Genomic DNA, 22,072 nt, shown 5'->3' on the forward strand with positions numbered 1-22,072 from the left:
AATAATTGTTTTTCTAAGCATATCAAATTGAGACAAAAAAATGTACAAAAATGATAGAAAAATAGTTTATGAAAATAAAAAATAAGTAAAAAAAAATAAAAATAAAAAAATAAATAAATAATAATAAATAAATTTTATTACCAATAATTTTGGTACTTTTTTGATCTCAATTTGTCTCAAAATTGTTGCGACGCAACAATGAAATACACAAATAAAAAATAAATAAAAAAATAAATTATAAAAAATACAGTAAAATAATCAAAGAGAAAATAAACTAAAATTAATCGCGAAATTAATTAAAAAAAAATTAAAGTTTAATAAAAATTAAATGTTTCGGCATTTCAATGGAATGTTTAATTCTTCGATATTCCAGCGGAATATTCCTCTATTTCAATAGAATATTTCCAATATATTCCAAAGGTCGGATCTTTTAATTTTCTTATAAAATTTAAATGGAATATTGCAGAAGAATATTCACACTTTTATTCCAAAGATCGAGTATTTTAATATTCCTAATATTTCTATGGAATATTCCAGAAGAAACAATTAAAATATTTCCTCTTTTCAGCAATTTTTTTTTTTTTTTTTTTTTTTTTCATAAAAGTGTCTTTTTTGTATCGGGACAATAGTTATTACCTTTGCATGTCACACCAATGTGCTTCGAAGTTCACAGTGTGTTCGAATGTTCGGCACACTGTGCATTACAATTTCATAATAGCAAAACGAACTAACTCATACATACTCACGTTGCAGCGAGGCACATTGCCGTGTTTTTCAGTCAGTCTGCCTTCCTGATTACTTGAGTGCGGATCTCGGTCGTCTCTCACTCTCTGCGAGTGCGATTTTTGCAGAATATTTTTTTTTTTTTTATTAAATAAAAAACATTAAAATAATATGTTACTCTCAAATATGACACGAAAATTATTGTCAATATTTGTCTTTGGCATTTGTAATATTGTCATTGTGAAATCAGTGAATCCTGCGACAACAATTATTGGTGGAATTACAAATGTTGCCACAAGTGCGACAAATTTCCGTAAGTTTTCAAATATAAATACTTACACGCATGTTCTTGATAGGTATATAGTATATACTTTCTCTCTCGATAGTTTTACAATTACACGGCGAATAATGTGCCGCAAAAGTAAATGTGAAGTTGTATATATAGTGAAAATATTTTAAACCTCTGAAAGGAAAATCAACGTTCACGTGAGTTATTAGAAAAAGAAAAAAGGAAACAATTCGGAACAATAAAAATAGAATTGTTCTTTTTGCCAATTTTTTCTTTTTTTTTTTTTTTTAATTATGCGCGTGAGAAATTCTGCCAAGTTTTTCCTTTTGCTTGTCATTTCAACAATCGCTGCATCTGGATTTTCCCGATTACTTTTTTTTTTGTTTTTGTTTTTACTTTGAAAAACGATAAAGTAGAATTTTTATAAATTTTCTCTTCGTTTTTTGTATTTGAATATATTCAATGATTTTTCAATTTGCAAATTTTCGATAAAAATTGTGTTAATCTTGAAGGAAATTTCCATGAAAATTTAAATATACAATAATTAAAAGTTAAAGAAGCAATGGAAATTTTTTATTTGAATTTATATTTCTTTTTTAAAAAAAAGCTTTAAACAATTTTCAAACAATTGAACTTGAACTTTTAAAAAAACTATTTTAAAGAAAGGAAGCGATAAAATCTGAAATTATTTATTATTTTTTGATAAAAAATAATTAAGCACAAATTTTAACTTATTTTCTGCTTTTTTCTCTAATTTTTGCTTCTTTGAATAAAAATAATTTTACAGAAAATTTTCTTTTATCTAAAAACAAAATAATTTATTTGTTCTCTCTTTCTCTTTAATTAATGCAAAAATTTTCATTGACAATTATTGTTTAAACTCCATTTTATTAAAAAATTGCGCGTTTTTCAATTTTTAATCAAATAAATATTCACCATTTTCTATATTTTCTATCAAAAAAATATTTACAATTTCCCATATTTTTTGTTTTTCAAAACTAAAATGTTTTTTTAACAGAACTTTTAACTTTTAAATTATATTCTTATTGTTAATAAATTTCCAATAATTTTTAATTATTCTTATTGTTAATAAATTTCCAATCATCTTTGTTAGTTAATCCTTTTTATAATAAATTGTGAATTTAAAAAATTGAGGAAAAATAAAAATATTATTCTATAATTTTATCAAAAGTTAAAATAAAATTTAATTAAAAATATTTATTATTTATTAATTAATATAATTTTTTTTATAATAAAAATTAAACATAAATTTCGTCTTATTTTTCTACTTTTCGCCTTTAGAACAAAAATGCTTTTATAAAAGTTTTTTTTTATTTAAAAACAAAATAATTTGTTTTTCTTTCTTTTGAAGAAATTGCAGTAAAGCTTTAACTTGAAGATAATTGTTTAAATTCTTATGTATTAATAAATTTTACGAATTTTCCGATTTTAGAGCAAAAATATTTACAATTTTCTATATTTTTTGTTTTTCAAAATTAAAATGTTTTTCTCTAAATGAAACTGTATATTTTAATTGTTCTTCTTTCAATTTATTGTTAGTAAATTTTTAATTACTTTTAGCTAATTTTTTTATAATAATCGATTTGGCTTAAAAAATGTTAAAAAAGTTTAATTTTTAACAGTAAAATTTGATCTGAAATTAAAATAAAACTTAATTTAAATATTTACGAATTATATTTAATAAAATAATTTATAAATATTCATTAATTTGAACAATTGCAAAAAATGTGATTTTTTTTAGTAAAAATTGAATCGACAGTGAAAATAAAATCAAAATTTTAAAAATATTTCGAAATTTTCTTTTACATTAAATTTAATAAAACTTGAAAATTTACGTACTTGATTTAGAAAGAATGTTGCGTCTGGAGAAGAAAAAATAAAAAAATGTTTTCCTTATGCAACAAGTTGAACAATAAATAAGCTTCAAATCGTCCTTAATTCAAATAATCTGCGTGGATTTCCGCATTCAAACAAGCTTTGTGCGGTTTAGTAAAACCGCCTTTTATGCAATTCATCAAAAATCGTGCATTCTTTGTTTTTACTCTCATTCACTGATTACTCAATTGAGATATTATTTTTTTCCTTTCTCATATTATTCTTTTTTTTATTGTTCTCCATATTCCAATTTTTTCTTCTCTCTACAAACTGCAATAAAATTTAAAATTCTATTTTTCTATTTAAAATTATGGAAATTTTATAGGCGAATTTATTTTATCCAAATTGTGTTGTGCAACCGATTAATTAAAATTAACTTCATTTTAGTTTTCGGTTAAAGGGTATTAATTATTTATATTAATTTTTTTTATTAATTTTTATTAACTTTTTTTTATTCATTTTTCTTAATTTTTTTTTCTAAAGCGAAAAAAAGTGTAAAATGATCGTTTCCTGAATCGTATAATTTTCTAATTTAGAATTCTCACCGGTTGATTGATAAAAAGAGCATGCACAATTTCTTAACAAAAAAGAAGAATTTAAAAACATGGCACGAATCGAGAAATGGAAATAAATTAAGGCTTTATTGAGAAAAAAAAAGATTGTGCGTCTCTTAAAAATTATTCAAATTTCGTAAAAAAAAAAAGATTTGTCTATAATACTGCGAAACTCTTAAATATTCCATCATTGTACAAAAAAGTTTTATATTTTTCCAGTATACAAAGAAGGATCAGATATAATGAGATTCTGTAAGTTCCTACTGTTCATTTTTTCTCTATTATGTATATCAATGTTTATTACAAAATAAATGCGCAACAAAACAGAAAATATTTTTTTTTTCAAAAATCCATTTCCACTGTAATTTTTTTAAACAAAAATTTAAAATTTAATTAATTTAATAATTAATGAAATTAAAATTAACAGATACTCTTTACATTTTAATTAGTAAAAATGTTTATTAATTTAAGTCAATGATGATGATTTTTTGCTTTTGAATTAGTAAATTTTACTAAAAGTACTTAAAAAAATTCGTATTAATACTAAAAAGTATTTAATACTATAAAAATAATTAATTCATTTAGTAATTTTTTACAATTAGTAAATTTTACTAATAAATTAGTAGAAATTACTATTAACAAAATTTACTAATTCGAAAGCAAAAAGTCAGTCACTAATTCAAATTAGTAAATATTTTTACTAATTCAAATTTAGAGAAAAAAATTGTTTTGAAGAAACTAAACTATAATTCAGAATGTACACAGTTTTTTAATCCAAATCATTATTGAGAATAGAAAAAAAATTAAAATGCAATTTTTACAAATTTTAAATAATAAAGTATAAAATTTGCTTTTTTATTTGTTTCTATTCTCGCGTGAGATCACGCGACTTTGTTTTGATTAAATTATTTTGTCTTTGGAAAATAAAATTTATTATCAAAGTTCAAAAACATTGAGATAAGAAAATTTAAATAAATAAAAAACAATCGTTATTACATTGATTATAGGATTTAATATTTATGTAAATTTAGATAAATCATTTAAAAATTGTAACACTAAATCAATTATGACTAATTGATTAATTTGTTTCGATATTAATTAGTTATTTTCTAAACTGCACCTCAAAATTATCGCACATTCTCTCGGAATATTTTCCATACAATTCTAAACAAGAAAGTAAAAAAAAAACAATACTCGTAGTAATATTCCAAAAATATTTTGTAATAGTTTAAATATTAGAACAAAAAATAAACAATAAATTTGTTCCCTTAAAATATCACGGAATTTTCCTTTCACATTCCTGGAATATTAGAATATTAATTAATTAATTAATATCCCTAAAATGTGAATGGAATATTCCGTGCTATTACAGCAGAATTCGAAATAACAGTAAAAAAAAGAAAATTAGTTAATAAACAATTTAATAAAATTAGTAATAAAATTTACTAAAATTAATTAATTAATTAAACGGTGAAAAAAAATATTTTTTATGACAATATTTTCAACCCGAAAATTCTAAATTAGTACACATGTAAAATGTTTTATTTTTGGTAAAAATTTTTGCAAAAACTCTTTTTTTAATTAAAAAATGAAATAAAAACAATTGAAATTGTTTATTTATTTATTTTAGTGGAAAGGGCTGTGGATAAACCGAAGAGTATTATTCTGAATGCAACGAGAGTGACGACAGATTTAAGTAAGTCTCTATAACAAATTTCTTAATGAATTTTAATTTCATAAAAAATGTTAAAACTAATTTTAAAAAGATCAGTCGACAGTGCCGCGTCAAAAGGATTTGAATTTAAACTGAGGAGATTTCTGGAAAAATTTCGCTCGAGAATGCCCTATGGAATACCAGATCTTGGAATTCCCCCTCTGGAACCACTCACGATTGAGGAGGCGGTTTTTGTAACGAGAAATCCGGAAATAGGAAAGTACGTTTCTTTTGTGTTATTTCTTTATTATAGCAATAAAGGAATTTTTAATTATATATCGTCGCATTATTATGCCATTTTCGGAATTTATTGTTCAATTAATATTCCATATTTTAATGGAAGAATATTATTGAAAGAACAAATAGTAATTTATTTAATTAATTAACTTTGATTAATTAATTAATTAAAAATAAATTAATTAAATTTGTTTAATTAATTTATTACTATTAAAAAACATTAATTATTATTTAAATTAATCGAATTGTGAGTGTCTATTCAATTATCATTAAATTGATGCAAAAAATTTGGTTCAATTTTTGATTTGCCACACATTTTTGGTATCAAATTCGTTGCAATTTCTATTTTTAAGATAGTGACAGGAAAAAGCAAAGTTCATTGAATTTTAACGTTCGAGACTTTTAAGTACATATTGTTGGTTATAATAATTATTGAGAAAGTTACTTGAATTATTTGGCTAATCATAACGAGTTTTAACGAGAATCACAAAAATATTATTGACATAACTCAATAATTATGATACCAGTAATCATTTGTCTGCACACTTTTTTATTTATTTTTTTATTTTTTTCATTCTAAATAACGGAAGTCCTGCTTTTATCCCAAATTTATTGTCTAATAATAATTTATAGATTACTTCTATTCAGGAAGAAATTAAAAATTTTTTTCGAATAAAAATCTAATTCCTTATTGGTTTCACTGACAATATTTTATACTTACAAAGTACTCGAAGAAATTAAGTGAAATAATGTTCCGCACTTTCGAGTCAACTTTTAAATTTATTTATTCAATAAAAAATTAATTTCCGTTTTTGAATCTTTTTTTTTTGTCTAATAACTTTTTTATTCTTTGGAATAATAATTTTTTACTTTCGAGTCAATTTTTAAATTTATTTATTCAATGAAAAATTAATTTCTTTTTTAATTCTTTTTACTATTAACTTTGTTATTTCTTCGAATAATAATTTTTTACTTTCGAGTCAATTTTTAAATTTATTTTTTCAACAAAAAATTAATTTTTTAGTTTGCCTTTATTCTTAGTTTGTTTTTCGGTTTTTTTTCGTATTATTTTGATTATTTTTTGTGCCTAAAGTTATTCCTTTGAACTATAACGTTAAGTCCCTTTTTTGTGTGATTACGTCACTTAAAATTCATCAAAAATTATTTTACATTTTTTTTTCTTTTCCTCTTTGCATAGAACGCTTTAATTCATCGTCATAATAAAAAAAAAAAGATGAAAACAAGTATCTAGAGATTAAACACATGAGTGGTCTTTGAGTATGAATAATTCGTAAACATTCTTTTTTATTATTATTATTCATACATTGTTTTTTTTCTGTTGGAATTTATTTTCTCATTTATTATTATTCCAAAAATCAATAAAATATTTTTACAAAAAATATTTCTAAAGAACGATCCGAAAATGAATAAATAAATAAAATTTGTGTAATGTATAAATATTTCTTTAAATTACTTTTTTTGATATTTTAAAATTATTAGTAAACTCAATAGTAAATTTAGTTGTAAACTTAATAGTAAATTTAGTGGTAAATTTAGTAGTAAATTTAATAGTAATATATTAATAGTGAATTTAGTAGTAAAATTCAGTACAGTAAACTTAATAGTAAATTTAGTAGTAAATTGTGTCAGAAAAAAGAGAATGCTCCAATTTTTGTTTATTCGAGATGGAAAGCAACCTTCTAACACTTTTTAGGGTGAAATTAGAATTGAAGGACGTGGAGATCGATCATCTGTCGACGTTCCTCGTCGATCGCGCCAGACTATCGCTGATAGGACCAACAATAGCTGTCAATATAACAGTGCCGACAATTTACACTCACGGCGACTACAATTTATCGGGAATATTGGGGAATATGTTCCCCCTCAAGGGCTCTGGACCATTTCAAGTTGTCATTTACGGATTTAAGGCCTATGTGCACACTGTTCTCGGCTACTCACGAGGAATGTACATGAAGAGCTTCGAACTCGATTTTTCCCTCGAGGCCATTGATCTTGCACTTGAAAATTTAATGGGAGATGAGAAAGTCAGCAAAGTCATGAACGAGGCACGTCAAATTAATTTCTCATTGTTCATAATTAATTAATCAATTTCATAAAAAAAAAATTAATTATTTCACTCTCTTCTCTAATAATCAAAAAAAAATTTTATCTATTTTAATTTTTAGTTTTGACTTTCAAATGTAACGGTGAAAATTCTTAATTCTTTTCAATTTTTTTGAATTCAAAAAAAAAAATTCAATTTTACTTTTTCCAAGAAATTACAATAACAAATGAATAATTAATTCAAAGGAAAATAATAAATATATTATTTAATAATCATTTTTTTCCAATTCTCTTTAAAGGTCATAAGGGAAATTGCACCGGAAGCTGTGGAACTAATAAAACCGGAGATTTTGCCAAAAATTCAAGACTTCATTGCAGCCCAGGCGAACGACACAATTTATCATTTAACAATGCGAGAGATATTAAATGTCCTTCTAGGTGAAACTGAAGTTCGCGATTTTATAGTTCTTCCATAAAAATAATTCTAGTTCCTTTTTTTAAAATATAAAATGCCAAAAAAAATTTGGATATATTTATAATGTAATATTAAAAACTTGACACCCAACTACGATTTAAAGAAAAAAAAAATAGTAATCAATTTTCAGTTGTTAGTGACATGCCAAAGTGATTTTTACGCATAATTTTGTCGAGTATTTGAAGCACATTTAGATATCAAGTGCCATTCCTTTATGTTTAGAAGCAAGATACTGTATTTTACAGTCATTTTTACAAATCTCTATAGTAATTATTACCATACTGTACAGTACAGTATCAATAGTATTTTAATTTAGTGCTACTTGTTTTTTAAAAAAATAAATTCAGAAAATTGTTTTATATTTCTTTTCTTTTTAATCTAAAATTTAGAAAATAATTTTTTTTTCAAAATTAAAAAATTCGGGGAATACTACAAAAATTTCTTTTGGGAAAAATAATTTTAATATTTATTTAAAATATTTACTGGAATATTCCAGTATTTTTATTATTTTTATTTATTGTATTATATATTCCAGATTGTATGGAATATTCCAAAAGAATGTAAGAATGTAAAAAATATTGCGAATATTAAAAAAAACGATATTATTAATAAAACGATAAAAAAAGCGATATAAGTACGTTTTGATAGGAATATTGAGGGAATATTAGTAATATTCCTTAGATTTTAATTAAATATTGTAAAAAAAAATATTTCTGAGAAACGTTTCGATTGTTAGACATTTTTGTAATTAAAGAACGAAAAAAAAAATTATTGCAAAAACTGCTGATACAAATTAATGTCAGAAATGAAAAAACTTTGTAATCAATATTATTTTTTCTATATATCGTTGACTTCTATATAACTGTTCGAGGAAAGTTTATCTTAAATGATGAGAGAAATATATATAAAACCAACAAACATGACTTTTTCTTTTTTATATCAAAAAACAACATTTCTAAATTTCCTTCTAAGTAAAAAATTTTTTTTTCTAAATGAACGCAATTATTTCAAATATTTTGAATAATTATAATTGACCAACAATTGATAATAATAATTATTAGAATTATAATTAAATAATAAATAACAATACTAATACTAATAATAAGAAATAAAAATCGATTCTAATAAAAATGAATGGATCCAAAAAAATGAGATTCTGTATCTTTTTTTTTTGCATTGTATAATTTTTCTATTTGGAGAGCAGTCTTGGAATTTTGTACAAAAAACGTACAATAAGCAATTTTTTTTCCATTGGTATGTTGATTCTTTGTGATGACACTTAGTTAACATTATAACAGTCAAAAACCAAACAATGTTAAATATTTTATTTAATTAAATTCGTTATTCAGAGTTACGGTACAATTTGAGAAACTTCTAAGTCTTTCGCTTTGCTATTACGCACGATTTTTTTTTATTTATTTATTTAATTTTTTTTTTACTAAACTCTATATATAGATATAAATTATTCTTGTCGTGCACATTTATATCAGTTCAATCCGCGTTGTTGCCAATAGCTCGTCGCTCAACTTCGCTCCTCGCTAGACGCATTTTTTTTTCTTGTATTATTATTATTTTTTTTTTGTTTAATCGATATTATAGCAATACTTGATAATTAGCTGAATTTGTAGTTTTCCCGGAAGGTACAAACCACACAAGATTTCCAATAAATTTTATCGCAACTTGCGTCGTGAAACACAATTAATAAATAGATCACTCGTTAATTTTTTTCATTTTTACTAATTTTAATAGATCAGTCGAAAATTCTTTTTTTGACTATTAGTAAATCACTCGTTCGACTGAATTTTTTTGCTTTTCGATAAGTCGATTTCGACAATTTTTTGTTTAAAGAATCAGTCGTGAATTTTGACTATAGATCACTCGAAAAAATGTTTTGACTATTAATACTGTGTGTGTGCTAATAGTCCAATTCGGATGAATGTTCTTTTATCTATAGTTTCTTTTTAAAAATCATTTTTTCCCTAGTAAAAGATCGGTATCTCAATATATATAATATATTTATATTTATATTTATATCTAAATGTAAACATTTGAAAATATGTTTGAAAATTACAATTTGAAAGAAGTCACGATAAAAAAGTTTTTTTACTATTTACTTTGGCCTTGAACGGAACAACCAAGAATGATTGGTTTTATCAAAAAGGATATTCTTATTGTAACGTTGATTCGAATCGCGATTGGTGATGAAATATTGACACACTTCTCGCTGTGGAAATTTTTTGTTTTAATTCTTTGGATTTGGTAATTTTTGTTCGCTGAAAACTGGGCACAAGGTTTTTTTTTCTTCTTTTTTCTTTAACAAATTTTTTTTTCAGTTCGGAATTTATTTTCTTTTGGGTTTTTTTATTCTTCTCTTGGTGTTGGAGATATTTCTTGATTCAAATTTGGTTGGGAAAAATTAATCTTCGGTTCATGAATTTCTCTGCAGTTTCTCATTTCAGTTCAGTTTCTCATTTTTTCTTTCCATTTGGAAATATTTTTCGATTCTTTCAATTTAGTTTGAAAAAAAATATTTTTCGGTTCAAAAATTTCCCTTTGGTTTCTCATTTTAGCTCAGCTTCTTATTTTTCTTTAAATTGGAAATATTTGTCGATTTTTTCAATTTTTTTTGAAAAAAAATATTCTTCGGTTCGAAAATTTCTTATTTCAGTTCAATTTCTCATTTTCCTTCAAATTTGGAAATATTTTTCGATTTTTTCATTTTTGTTTAGAAAAAAATATTCTTCGGTTCAAAAACTTCTCTTCTTCAGTTTGGAAATATTTCTCGATTCATTTAATTTTGTTTGGAAAAAATAATCTTCAGTTCTAAATTCTCTCATTTCAGTTCAGTTTCTCATTTTCCTTCAAATTTGGAAATATTTTTCAATTCTTTCAATTTTGTTTGAAAAAAAATATTCTTCGGTTCAAAACTTTCTCTTTAGTTTCTTATTTCAGTTCAGTTTTTCATTTTCCTTCAAATTTGGAAATATTTTTCGTTTCTTTCAATTTTGTTTGGAAAAAAATATTCTTCAGTTCAAAAATTTCTCTTGTTCTTCTTCAGTTTGGAAATATTTTCTCGTTTCATTCAATTTTCTCTTGCAAAAAATATTCTTCGGTTCAAAAATTTCTCTTCTTTGGTAGCAGTTTTCTAGAAGTTCTTTTTAGTTTTTTGGTTTTCTAGAATTGTTTTTTTGTTGAGAGTTTGAAAATTGTCCCCGGCTTCAAAAATCTCTTTCGACTTGTTCCGAAGAAACTCCCATGGGAAAATAATTAGAAATCCGTTTCAAAATTTGCTGCAAGTGTAAAAATTCTCGAAGACGTATTTCAAAAATTCTTCCAAACTGGTTCCTTGGTTCCAAAAACACTTTTCGAAAAGGGAAAAAATTCCCTTTTCGGTACGAACTGCAAACTGAATCGAAAATTTCTATTTCGGTGCGACCTGCAAACTGAATCAAAAAATAATTATCTGACAATTGAATCGAGAAATGTTTTGAAAAATGATGAATTGAGAAACAATTTGGAAAATTCCCCAGAGTCGAAAACTCAGTCCAGAGTGGAACTTCGTCACCAGAAATTTTTCCGGTCACAGAATATCAGTTTCGTAAATTTTATTCGTGGTGGTTTGATTGCCAGTGTTGTTCTGAATATTATTGGAATTCGGCTCGGAGTTGGCTTTGGTGGCGAGCAGACTGGTGAGCGAGCCAGAGGTGGTGGTGCTCATTCCAAGGCCCATTTTCGCGAGTAAATTGCTCTCGGATCCGGTCTTCTTGAGCAGATCAGAAGGCGCCGGCGGTGCGTTCTGGAATTGCTGCAGCCTCGTGTACTGCTCCTGCAGGACCTTCTGCCGCCGCAAGAGTTCCTGGTGCCGCTGCTCGAGCTGCTCGTGCCTGCCCTTCTTGTTCTGAATGCCCTCCTGGGAGTTGACGCTCTCGCAGGAGCTGGAGTTGCTGGTGGAGACGATGTTGTTGGCCGGCGGCTGCTGCTCGTCGGAGTTGGCGTTGGCGTTGGAGGGCAGGGCCATGGGCGGCTTGCCGTTGTTCCTCGCGCGGCGCAGAGTGCCGCCCGTGGTGGGGTTCCTGGGCGGCAGCTGGGGACTCGTGGGGCTGGCGAGGGGCGACCGGGAGCTGGTCCTCGGGGGCGGCGGCGGCGGCACTCGCCTGGCGGTGGCGATCTGGAGCAACTCGGCGTTCCTCTCGGGCACGGGCGGCTTCTGGGGCGGGGCGCCGCCGTCGGAGACCTGGAGTCGGGCGATCGGCGGCGACGTGTCGGTGTCGGAGCTGGAGGGATAGGAGTGCAGTCGGCGGAGAGTGTTGTTCGATCCGGGCGTGAGGATGGCGAGGTTCGTGGTTGAGTCGATGCTGCCTTTGCGGCCGATGTCGGACATGTTTGGAGCGCGACTCGTTTGGATGATGTGGCTGGCCGACCTTCCTAAGTCGGCCAGGGTCGGCGGGTGACTGCTGTTTGAGGCCTGACTTAGTTGCGAGGCAGGTCGCGAGAAGGTCTGCAGCTCATCTAGCAGAGCGTCGAGTGCGTTCTCCGGACGCTGCTGATTGGGGGCGGATGAGTCGGCAACGTGGGGCCCTCCCCCAAGGACGCTCGCTGACCCCACAAGAGTGCGTTCCGCTGGCACTGGGGCAGTTGTCTGTTCAATACACATACAAGTTATTATTAATATTAAAACTCAATTTCATCGCTGTCTAGGCGCAGCTTTTCTTTAAACAATTCCTTAAAATTACAACATTTCCTTCTTTTCAAGTGGCAAAATATCATTCGAAAAATAAATTATTCTACATCCGGCTTGAGTTTCCAGGTGGCGTGTGGAAAAAATCCTAATAATTTTCAGTCTTCCCACTCGCCACCAAGAGTTTTACCGAATCTAGAAAATCAAAACAAAAATGACTAAAAAAATTAATCTGATTTTTGATAATCTTGTATAATCATGTATTTTATTCAAAAATGACTATATTTTAATTATTCTGTAAAAAAAAATCTTAATATTTTATTTTCGGAAATTGTTCTTTCAAAATAAATTGAAACTAGCAAATGATTGCAAATTGAAATTTTTTATATAAATTTTTGAAAAAAAATGTTGATAAAATTCTTGAAATCATTTCAATTAATTTTGAAACAATTTCCAAAAGAAAAATATTCTTCTCTAGAATTGTTAAAAAAAAATTCTGATTAACCGAACAAAGTCTATCTTTGGTAAACACTTCATGTTTCTCTTAATTTGAATAATTCATCGTAAGATATTAAACAGAGTCACTTTACTCTTTGCGCACAAAGATTAAAAAAAAGTCACTTGCGGATTTATCATTGTTGACTACTTGTAAAAACGCGTAGTGTCAATAATTAATTCCAATAGTTGCACGTCTAGTTGTGAATGAATCAATTGCGTTTATCAAAATGATCTAACATAAACTTTCATGTAAATTAGTACTTTTACATTTATTCTCATTTTTTTCATGTTCTTCAAGTTCTTTTTTTATAATTTATTTTTCATTTTATTTTTTTTCTTTACATTTATTTTCTAAATTTAAAAATATTGACTTTTTCACATTTACAAGATATTTTACCACTGCATACTAAAAGTACGCTACTTTCTATAAAAATTGGCAAAGAGCCATTTCATCAAAATTCACTTTCTTATATTAAAGAAAAATATTATATTATTTACACTCGAAACTGGTAAATCGAAGTTATTGAAAATTTTACATAATTCATTATTTAATCAAAGCAAGAAAATTATTTTTTTTTTTTGCTTTTCTAATTTTTAATTAATTACAAATCACAATTACAAATTTTTTTTAATTTACGTTTTTTTAATTTTCTTAATTTTAATTTTTTTTAATTTTTGTTTTCGACGAATAATTGATTTTTTCTTTTTTCTTCGATGTACCATTGTAATAATTGTTTTGGTTTCTATCTAAAGTTGAACGTCATGCTAAAAAAAAGAAAGGTTGCACAAACATGCTAGTGAAAGGCAATAAATTATTTGAAAAAAGGTGTGATTAATGTTAATAAGTTTAATAAATATTAAGAGTAAAAATAATAAAAATTTTGTGTTAGATAGTTACCTGCAGGAGGGTTATAAAATTTGTGTGGTACGTGTTTTACAAGTCAGTGCTCATTTGAGACTCTTTAACATTGGACACCAATTGCTGTCCGGTATTAGTCAACTTAAAAAAATCAAAAACCAAAAAATTCAAATTAGAAAACATATTGTCGATTAAGGAACGAATCTCCCCGTTAAAAACAAAAAAAAAATGTCAGTCAATCGGGAGTCGTTAATTCAGTCAGTAATTTTGTTTAAATATCTCAAGTGAAAAGCCCCCAATGTCTCAATAAATAAATTCCTTCTAAATTTTTACCCGAATAAAATTTCTTTCAGCAAATAATATTTGTTTCTATATTTTATTCAATTTTATCTATTCAAATTATTTTTTATTCTGATTACTGTTTTATTCCAATTATTAAAAAATCGGTTAATCTTTGAAACAAAAAATTGAGACATGAAAAATTACGAAAAGTAAAAAAAAAAGAAATAATATTTGTCAAATAAAAAAAATCAACTGCTATTCACTTTTGACAGTAAATGATTCGTTTCTTAAAAATAACATGCGAAAAAAAGTGATAAACGTGTGCGTCATGCAATTTCGTGCACGTTTCTATAAACGCATTCACTTTGGAAAAAAAAATTGATAAAATACTCTCGAAAAAGAAAAAAAAAATTAATCAGTTACAAAGAGACAAAAGACAAAACCTTCGGTCCAATCCTTATAGTAAGGCAATAGTGATGAAATTACATGTAAAAAAAATAGGCGTGTCAAATAATGTAAATGCGTAAAACAGGAAACAAAAAATAAAGACGTACGAAATAAATTATAATAGAGAATAATGAAGATGAATAAGAATAATACGAAATTTGATTATTACTAAGAATACGATAAAAAACAAGACAATATGAGAGAAGCTGATGAAAAAAGAAATCATACAAATGGAAATTTAATGTAATTTTACAATAATGATGATTAATGTTATTCCAAACAGATTTACAATATAGCTCTACATTTTTTTTTTTTGTTCTTTTTTTTATTACGATGATATATCACGAACAAAGTTTCTGCGAAAGTGATATTTTTGCTAAAAAGAAGTATTACCGTTTTTTTCTTTTTCTTTTTTTTCATTTTTTCATTTTTTCTTTTTTTCTTCTTTTCATTTTCTTCTTTTCTTTTTTTTCTTTTTGAATTTGAATTTTGTCTTCAACTTTTACGAAACGGTAAAAAATCTTTTTTTTTACATCGAACATTGCCAATTAGAATACGCAGTTTATGTAAATTTTCAGTAAATAAATTTATTAATATATATTATTAATAAAAAAATATTATTTTTGATTTGATAATAATATTTCGACAGAATGGAAATAATACTGAAAATTTAAATAAAAGATCCAATTTGATTGGAAGAATTTTCTTTTCTTTTAGCAGAGATCAACGCACTATTCAAATAATGCATTACAATTGAGCAATAATTATAATTTGTTAATAGTACCAATTGCCATAATGAAACTAGAGCTATTTCTGGAAATCCAATGTAAACCTTGGACAATGGGACACCTTACTATAAGAAATGGATTGGAGCGTATGTCTTATTGTGAAAAATGAGCTTTTTGGATTCGTATCTCTTTCCAATATATATTACATTACAATAAATATTAATTATTTTAATATTTCTATATTTAATTTAATTAATTTCAATTAGCGTTGTAATTAAATATTCTTTACAATATCAACAATTCCAACTTTATGTAAAGCTAACAATTTATTTTCGATGTTTTATTAAAATATAATTAATCAATTAGTAATTTGATTAATTAGTAATTAGTATAATTAGTATTTAGAATAATTAGTAATTAGTGTAATTAGTAATTATTATAAACATTAATTAGTAAAATTAGTAATGAGCATAATTAATTAGTAATTATTAATATTTTTAAATCAAGTAATAACTAATTAGCAGTAACTAATTCTACTTAGTTAAATTAGTAACTAATACTAATAAATATAATATCACTATTTACCACTAATTAATTACTAATTATTAATTTTTGTAATACAATATTTTTATTGTATTTTTTTTGTGACGAAAAAAATTTGCGGTGAAATATTTTTTCAACTGTTGTAATATATATTTACATGAAGAAAATACGAAGCCTTAATTAAAATTATTTATAATAATTCAAGTGGTATAACGATACAGCTAACAAGGATTTGACGAAAGTGATAATTATCGATGTAAACAAAAATGACAAAAAAATAAAAAATTGAAATAATGTGATCCAAGAAACAGCATTTTTAATTAATATATATAAAAGAGAAAAATACCATACAGCGATTTAGAGTCTTAGCAGAAAAAGTGGTTTAGTTAAAATTTCGTTTAAGGTGCAATTTTGTCATGACCTTAATATGCACATTGTAGTAAAAAGAAAAATATATTGAGTCAGTAAAAATGTTGTCTTTTATTTTTCAATTCGATCAAAATTCAATTTTATCCTTCACTGTTGTCAATTTTCAATTTTCAATTTTTTCTTTTTGATTTGTAAAATTTTTCCTAATTTTTCGCTTTTTTTGTCAAATTTATCTTCTTTTTTTTGAAAAATTTGTCCAAATTAATAGCAGGGCCTAATCAGTCACATTTTCTTAATTAACAATTTTTTTTCTTATGAAGAGGTCTTTTTTTTGCTTTGAAAATTCTCGACAACATTTCTTACTGAGATATGCATTTTCAAACTGAAAGACTTTTTTTATTTTGTTGTTGTCAATAATAGCAGTGTGAATGAAGAAGTCGCAAGAAACTGAGAAATAACTTTGAAGATTTCGAACAAATTAAAGAAGTTAAAGACAAGCATGAATTAATATAAATGGAAATATAATATTGAAATTACTATAGCACGTGTGAATATAAAATATTAACTGTTAGCATCTTAGAATATTCTGCCGAACAAAATTTTTATTTACATTATAAATTATATACTATATTCAATCCTGGAATTTATTCGAAAGCCAACCTTTCACTTTATTTAATTTTTTTTTCAACTTTAGAAATATATTCATTAAATTGTTTTATATAATTTTAATCCTTTAAGTATCCAATAATTTATGATTATTACATTTTCCTAAACATCTCAACGTTTTAATAGACGACAATTTTTTACTTCCTTTAATTTGTATTTTTTTCACAAATAAAAAATTGTATATTAAAAAATTAATGTTCAATTAAGTAAAGATTTAATTTTAATTATTTTTTTCTTTTTTTAATAGTACTATTTACAAATATTTAAACGAGAAAAAATTTGCATTCGTCTTCATTCGAAAAAAATCATTTTTCAAAGCTGAGAACTTTAATAAAATATTATTACGAATAAATATTATTATTTATTGTTTTTATTATTAAATTTCTATTATTGAATTATAAACTGTAAATTTGTTTTTAATTTTCTAAAATCGTAAATTTAAAATTTTTTCAGTAATTTGTAAGATTGAATTTCTCCTTTTTCTAAATCCTAATATTTATGCTTTTACATTTTTCATTTATACACGAAAAGTTTTTAATTAATAGAATTTAATTATTCAGATCCTATTAATTAAAATGTACACTTTTTAGAAATTTGATCGTTATTTTTTTTAATTAATTGTAAATTTATAACTTTTATTACTGTCAAAAAAGTTAAAGTTCAGGAACAGGTGAGATTTACTGGGATCGTTGAATATTTAAAGTAGCAAAAGTTTTACTACTATAAAACTATTTTTCTCGGTTTACTATTCTCATGAATATTTTAATTATTCGCGGTGATCTTCTTTTTGAGTAGATTATAAATTATAATCATTGTTTGACATTTAATAACTTGACATATTTTTTAATATTGTTCCCAATTTTCATTATTGAGAAAAAAGTAAAAATTCCACGATTTTTTAAATGAATTTAATTACTGTCTAGGTAATTAACAGAATAATTCAATTCTTGCTACAAAAACTATTTTAATATAAAATTTGGATTTTTTTAGACTAATTTTTTCACTAATTTTTCATTTTTAGGATTGTTACAATTTTTACTTTGTTTTTTACATTATCGACTAAAATCGACGATTTATTGAAAGTGTTAATTGGGTTCTTAATCAGACTTAAATTAAACATGCTTTACAACTATAAAGGCCATACAAATGAATTGATAATATTATATAGTGTTTGATCAATTGACATTCGGCAGAATAGTTTCAGTGCTAGTGTATGGTAAGTAGCTTTTGAAAATGACTTATATGAAAAAGACATATCGAACAATGAGAAGTAATATATATAATATATATAAAATAGTATAGAATAGTAATGAATTAATATATGAATAATATTTAAAAATTACTCGTGACTGGTCTGTATGGCCTCCTTGAAGTTTCTACTCTTCATCCAGTCATACTATAAAAATTAATATTAGGTTCACTAAATGAGGTTGTGCACTGGATTCAGTTGCTTGTTGTTCCGATTTATTCTACTTTCTGTTTCACGGCAGTTTCAAGAGAAGTGAGTAAATATCAAAAATAAAACAATAAACATAGTTTCTGCGATCAACAATCATTTTTTTTCCCTCAAAACATTCATTTTTTTAAATTAAAAAACAAAATTTTTTTTAACGCCAAAAATCATTGTTGCTTCAGAATTTTCATTAAAACTAACACAGTTTTCTCTTTTTTTTTTTAATGATTCACAACTAACATTTAATGACTTGACAAAACATTCAATTATCAATTTCTCACAATGTCTGCTAATTAAATTTAAAATTATAATTTCTAAATTAAATTTTTCAAATATTCTTCGATCAGTAAAATAATTAAATCTGAATATTTTCATTCTTATAATTTTCCAATTTCGATACTTTATTTGTACCATTTTTTAATTTATGTTTAACAATTTCGAAATAATTCCATTTCTGCATTACATTGTCGAATCGATTGAATATTTTGTCACATCATAAAATAAAATGTAAAAGGTCTATGCTATCGGGAAACAGCAAACATTGAAAAATGGTCTTGAGAGGTATTATGGAACAGGGAGTCGTTGATACAAAAAAATTTGCAGAAATAATTTTCACACATATGTATATATAATAATATATAATTCATGGAGTCAAAAGAAGACATTTTCCTTGGCTTTTTCGTTTTTTTTTCTTTTTTTTCTTTTTTTAATTGCAACATTACTCTTCCTAAGCATAAAATACAGTAAAACGTACTTGAGCATTTATAATTTCCAGATAAGATTATATTTCGTAGACTTTAACATAGAAAATAAAAATAAAATTTAAACTCCGTTTTTAAAAGCATCTTTCGTCTTAATTTCGGACAAATAATTAATTTGCAATTAATAGAATTCATACAATTAATACAAACAAATACGTTTACTCTTTTCTCGTGCTTAGTTTTTGTTCCTTTTTTTCTAATTTTTTCAATACAAAAAAAATTTTCCTTGAAAAGAATAGAAACTTGTTTTTTTTTTTCGAAGGGTTTTTCAAGGAAAAAAGAAATCGACGACTATTTGGACTTATTATATATAAGAAGGTTTACATTAGATTTCACATTTATTATAACAATTATAGTGTTAAAAATCAGACAATCAAAACTAAACAAAGGCGAATAGGTATCACATAACATTGACGCGAATATTATCAATAAAACTTAAAAGCAAAAAAATAATCTCAAAAACTAATTTTATTAAAAATTACATAGAAAATAATTCTATAACATTCAAGCACGGATAGATATTTAAAGACAAATTACGCGGGTTTTTGAAGCGTAAAGTGGAAAATAAAATGTAATTAAAAAATTTTGCATATCTTATAAACTAAAAATATATAAAGTATTTTATAAAATTGTAATGTAGAGATCTATTTTTTTCTTACTAGAATAAATTTTAATTATTGTCAAAGCGTTCGATTCGAGATAGATATAAATATTGCGCAAAAAATCCAATCTGACTCAATGTATTTTAATTATTTAATTCCGCTCTTTATTCCCCTACAACAATTGTTAAAAAGACAACAATAAACAATTGTTTAGAAAATTTATAAACCAAAAAAATTACCAGAAAAATTTAGTAATTATCAATTTTTTTCTAAGTATTAAAATTTACTTCAAAAAATTAAAACAAAGTTTCACTAATATTTCAAGAACTTTGATTATCTAATTAAAGAAAAAAGGTACAGGAATATGACCACTAAGGATTAATAATTAAATAATTTAGGATTAATAATACAAAAATTCAAAAGTAAAATACACTGAGTCAGAAATTTTCAAAAGCGAAACTTGAAAAAGTATAATTTCATTTCGCTAGAAAATTTTCATTTCGTCGCGTAATACAAATCTCAATAAATAAGAATACACTTATTAAAATCAGCATGCGCTTAAAATTCTTAATTCAATATAATTGAATATAATTATCTTTTAATATAATTATTAAATTCAATATAATTATTCTTCAATATAATTTTATTCCAATCATGAAAATTTTTTTACAAAAAAAATATTTCGATTAAAGATAAAATTAATTTTACGTCTAGATAAAATTTAATTAATAAAAAATATCCTCACAGTAGTAATTAAACATTTTTGTACTGAAAGTTACCCTGCTTTTATAATATTATACCACAGATTTTGTATTTTTTTTCTACATTTAGGATCATACACACATTATTTTGTCTCTTACTTCCATTCAAGGTACTTTGTATCGCCATAAATAATTATAATAATTGAATAAAATCTGCTGTTTTACATGTCCCTTTACTTTTTTCTTTTTTTTTATAATCCAAGCAGATATTTCTCGTTTAAAAAATAAAAGCAAATTTCATGCATTGGCAGTTTGCGAACAAAGGATTAAAATAAAAACAAAAACAGTTTTTTTTTTGGAGAAAAAACTGAAGGATTACACGATATCAGGCAGTTCGCTTAATTACCTTAGAGTGCTGCGTCGATGTTGGTGTTATTGGTGGCGTCTCCTCTACGTCAACGCTTCCTGCATTTGGTAATCGCTGCTCTTGCACCGATGCTAAGCTGTTGGGTAAAAAAAAATTTCGTTTTAATTAGTCGTCACATTAGGATAGATAGAAGCAAAAAGTTTTTTTTTTCCTAAGCGAGTTTCTACAAAAAAACAGTGAGTAATTAAAATGAAATTTGTAATTTATTCGATTTCTTTTGTATTACTCTATTTCTATTGTATATTTTAATTATTATACATTATTGTATTAATTATTAATTTTTTATTAATTATTCTATTAATTATTAATTTTGTATTAATTTAGTTTCTTTTGTACCGTTTGAGAGTGACGAGAGTACCAGTCAACTTTTTGCAACGTTTTAATACTGATTCTAATCGGTCAGGCTCCTCCTTAAGGAATTTTTCTTCTCGTATTACTTTTTCCATCTCAGAACTCAAAAGACCCTTCATACCTTCCTGGAGACTCGGGAATCGCACCTTGAGATCGGCAACCGTTTTGCTGCGAATAATACAAATAATTATTTTCCGCACTTTACAAATTCTCAATCAATTTTCGACATTCTTTAAACTCTCTCTGAAAAGAGGAAAATAAGTAAAGATTATTCACTTATTCAGATTTAGAAAAAAATAAAATATTCAGTTAGATAGATAAAAAATCAATACTTAAATTTCGAGATGAATTTTAATAAATTGGATAAAAATGGCAAATACGAAAAAATGCGATAAGAAATAGTCGGAGATAAAAAATTGTTTTAATTTAAATTTGAACATTTACCCTTACTTGAAGCATTTAACTAAAAGGTGGTTGAAAATGGTTCAAATGATTAATTGGTTATTAAACTTTCCAGACATTATTAATCGAGAAAAAAGAGTAACAAATTGCTACCTTGCTTTGTTGAGAATCAGAGCCATGTTTTCAACATCCGACATGTTCACTCGAGTTTTTCTATTGATGACGTTGCCTCGAAGTTCTTCCACGGTGCTTTCAAGGCCGCTGTGAAAAATAATTCATTAGTTTTTTTGAAAGAATTTTCATTTGGAGATAAATCTCCGAATTGTATTCAATTCGTAATTTTTTAAAATACT

At 25.7% G+C, this 22,072-nt stretch overlaps 2 protein-coding genes across 12 annotated transcripts in view; one reads left to right on the forward strand and one right to left on the reverse strand.

Moving 5' to 3' along the window:
- Nucleotides 1–690: 690 nt before the first annotated feature.
- On the forward strand, nucleotides 691–8,172 carry LOC122499207. 2 transcript variants are annotated; one of them, XM_043607386.1, is made up of 6 exons: nucleotides 691–1,036; nucleotides 3,682–3,714; nucleotides 5,093–5,158; nucleotides 5,234–5,396; nucleotides 7,128–7,479; nucleotides 7,777–8,172. In XM_043607386.1, the coding sequence occupies exons 1-6, from the start codon at nucleotides 895–897 to the stop codon at nucleotides 7,951–7,953; spliced, it is 933 nt and encodes a 310-aa protein (XP_043463321.1). In that variant the 5' UTR covers nucleotides 691–894; the 3' UTR covers nucleotides 7,954–8,172. The 2 variants fall into 2 exon arrangements, with proteins under 2 accessions (XP_043463321.1, XP_043463322.1); XM_043607387.1 differs by lacking the exon at nucleotides 3,682–3,714 and having other exon boundaries at nucleotides 694–1,036.
- Nucleotides 8,173–9,449: 1,277 nt separating this feature from the next.
- The window catches only part of LOC122499218, a 119,378-nt gene continuing 106,755 nt past the window's right edge, over nucleotides 9,450–22,072 (reverse strand). For 8 of the 10 annotated variants that reach the window (XM_043607406.1, XM_043607404.1, XM_043607403.1 and 5 more), the window contains 4 exons: nucleotides 21,873–21,980; nucleotides 21,303–21,485; nucleotides 20,946–21,042; nucleotides 9,450–12,591 (listed from right to left, as the gene is read on the reverse strand). In XM_043607406.1, coding sequence (XP_043463341.1) covers nucleotides 11,533–12,591; nucleotides 20,946–21,042; nucleotides 21,303–21,485; nucleotides 21,873–21,980 — 1,447 coding nt within the window. In that variant the 3' untranslated portion in view covers nucleotides 9,450–11,532. Of the gene's footprint in view, nucleotides 12,592–14,026; nucleotides 14,129–18,365; nucleotides 18,419–20,945; nucleotides 21,043–21,302; nucleotides 21,486–21,872; nucleotides 21,981–22,072 lie in introns of all 10 variants that reach the window. The other 2 variants (XM_043607412.1, XM_043607413.1) reach the window with 2 other exon arrangements.

This window comes from Leptopilina heterotoma, unplaced genomic scaffold (assembly GCF_015476425.1).
Source record: "Leptopilina heterotoma isolate Lh14 unplaced genomic scaffold, ASM1547642v1 Lhet_166, whole genome shotgun sequence".
NCBI lineage: Eukaryota > Metazoa > Arthropoda > Insecta > Hymenoptera > Figitidae > Leptopilina > Leptopilina heterotoma.

What these genes read in the sequence shown, in the direction of transcription:
- LOC122499207 (XM_043607386.1), top strand. Translation starts at nt 895, where the DNA reads ATGTTACTCTCAAATATGACACGAAAATTATTGTCAATATTTGTCTTT. An exon ending in CACAAGTGCGACAAATTTCC is followed by an intron (nt 1,037 to 3,681) that starts GTAAGTTTTCAA and finishes ATATTTTTCCAG; the next exon opens with TATACAAAGAAGGATCAGAT. An exon ending in ATCAGATATAATGAGATTCT is followed by an intron (nt 3,715 to 5,092) that starts GTAAGTTCCTAC and finishes TATTTATTTTAG; the next exon opens with TGGAAAGGGCTGTGGATAAA.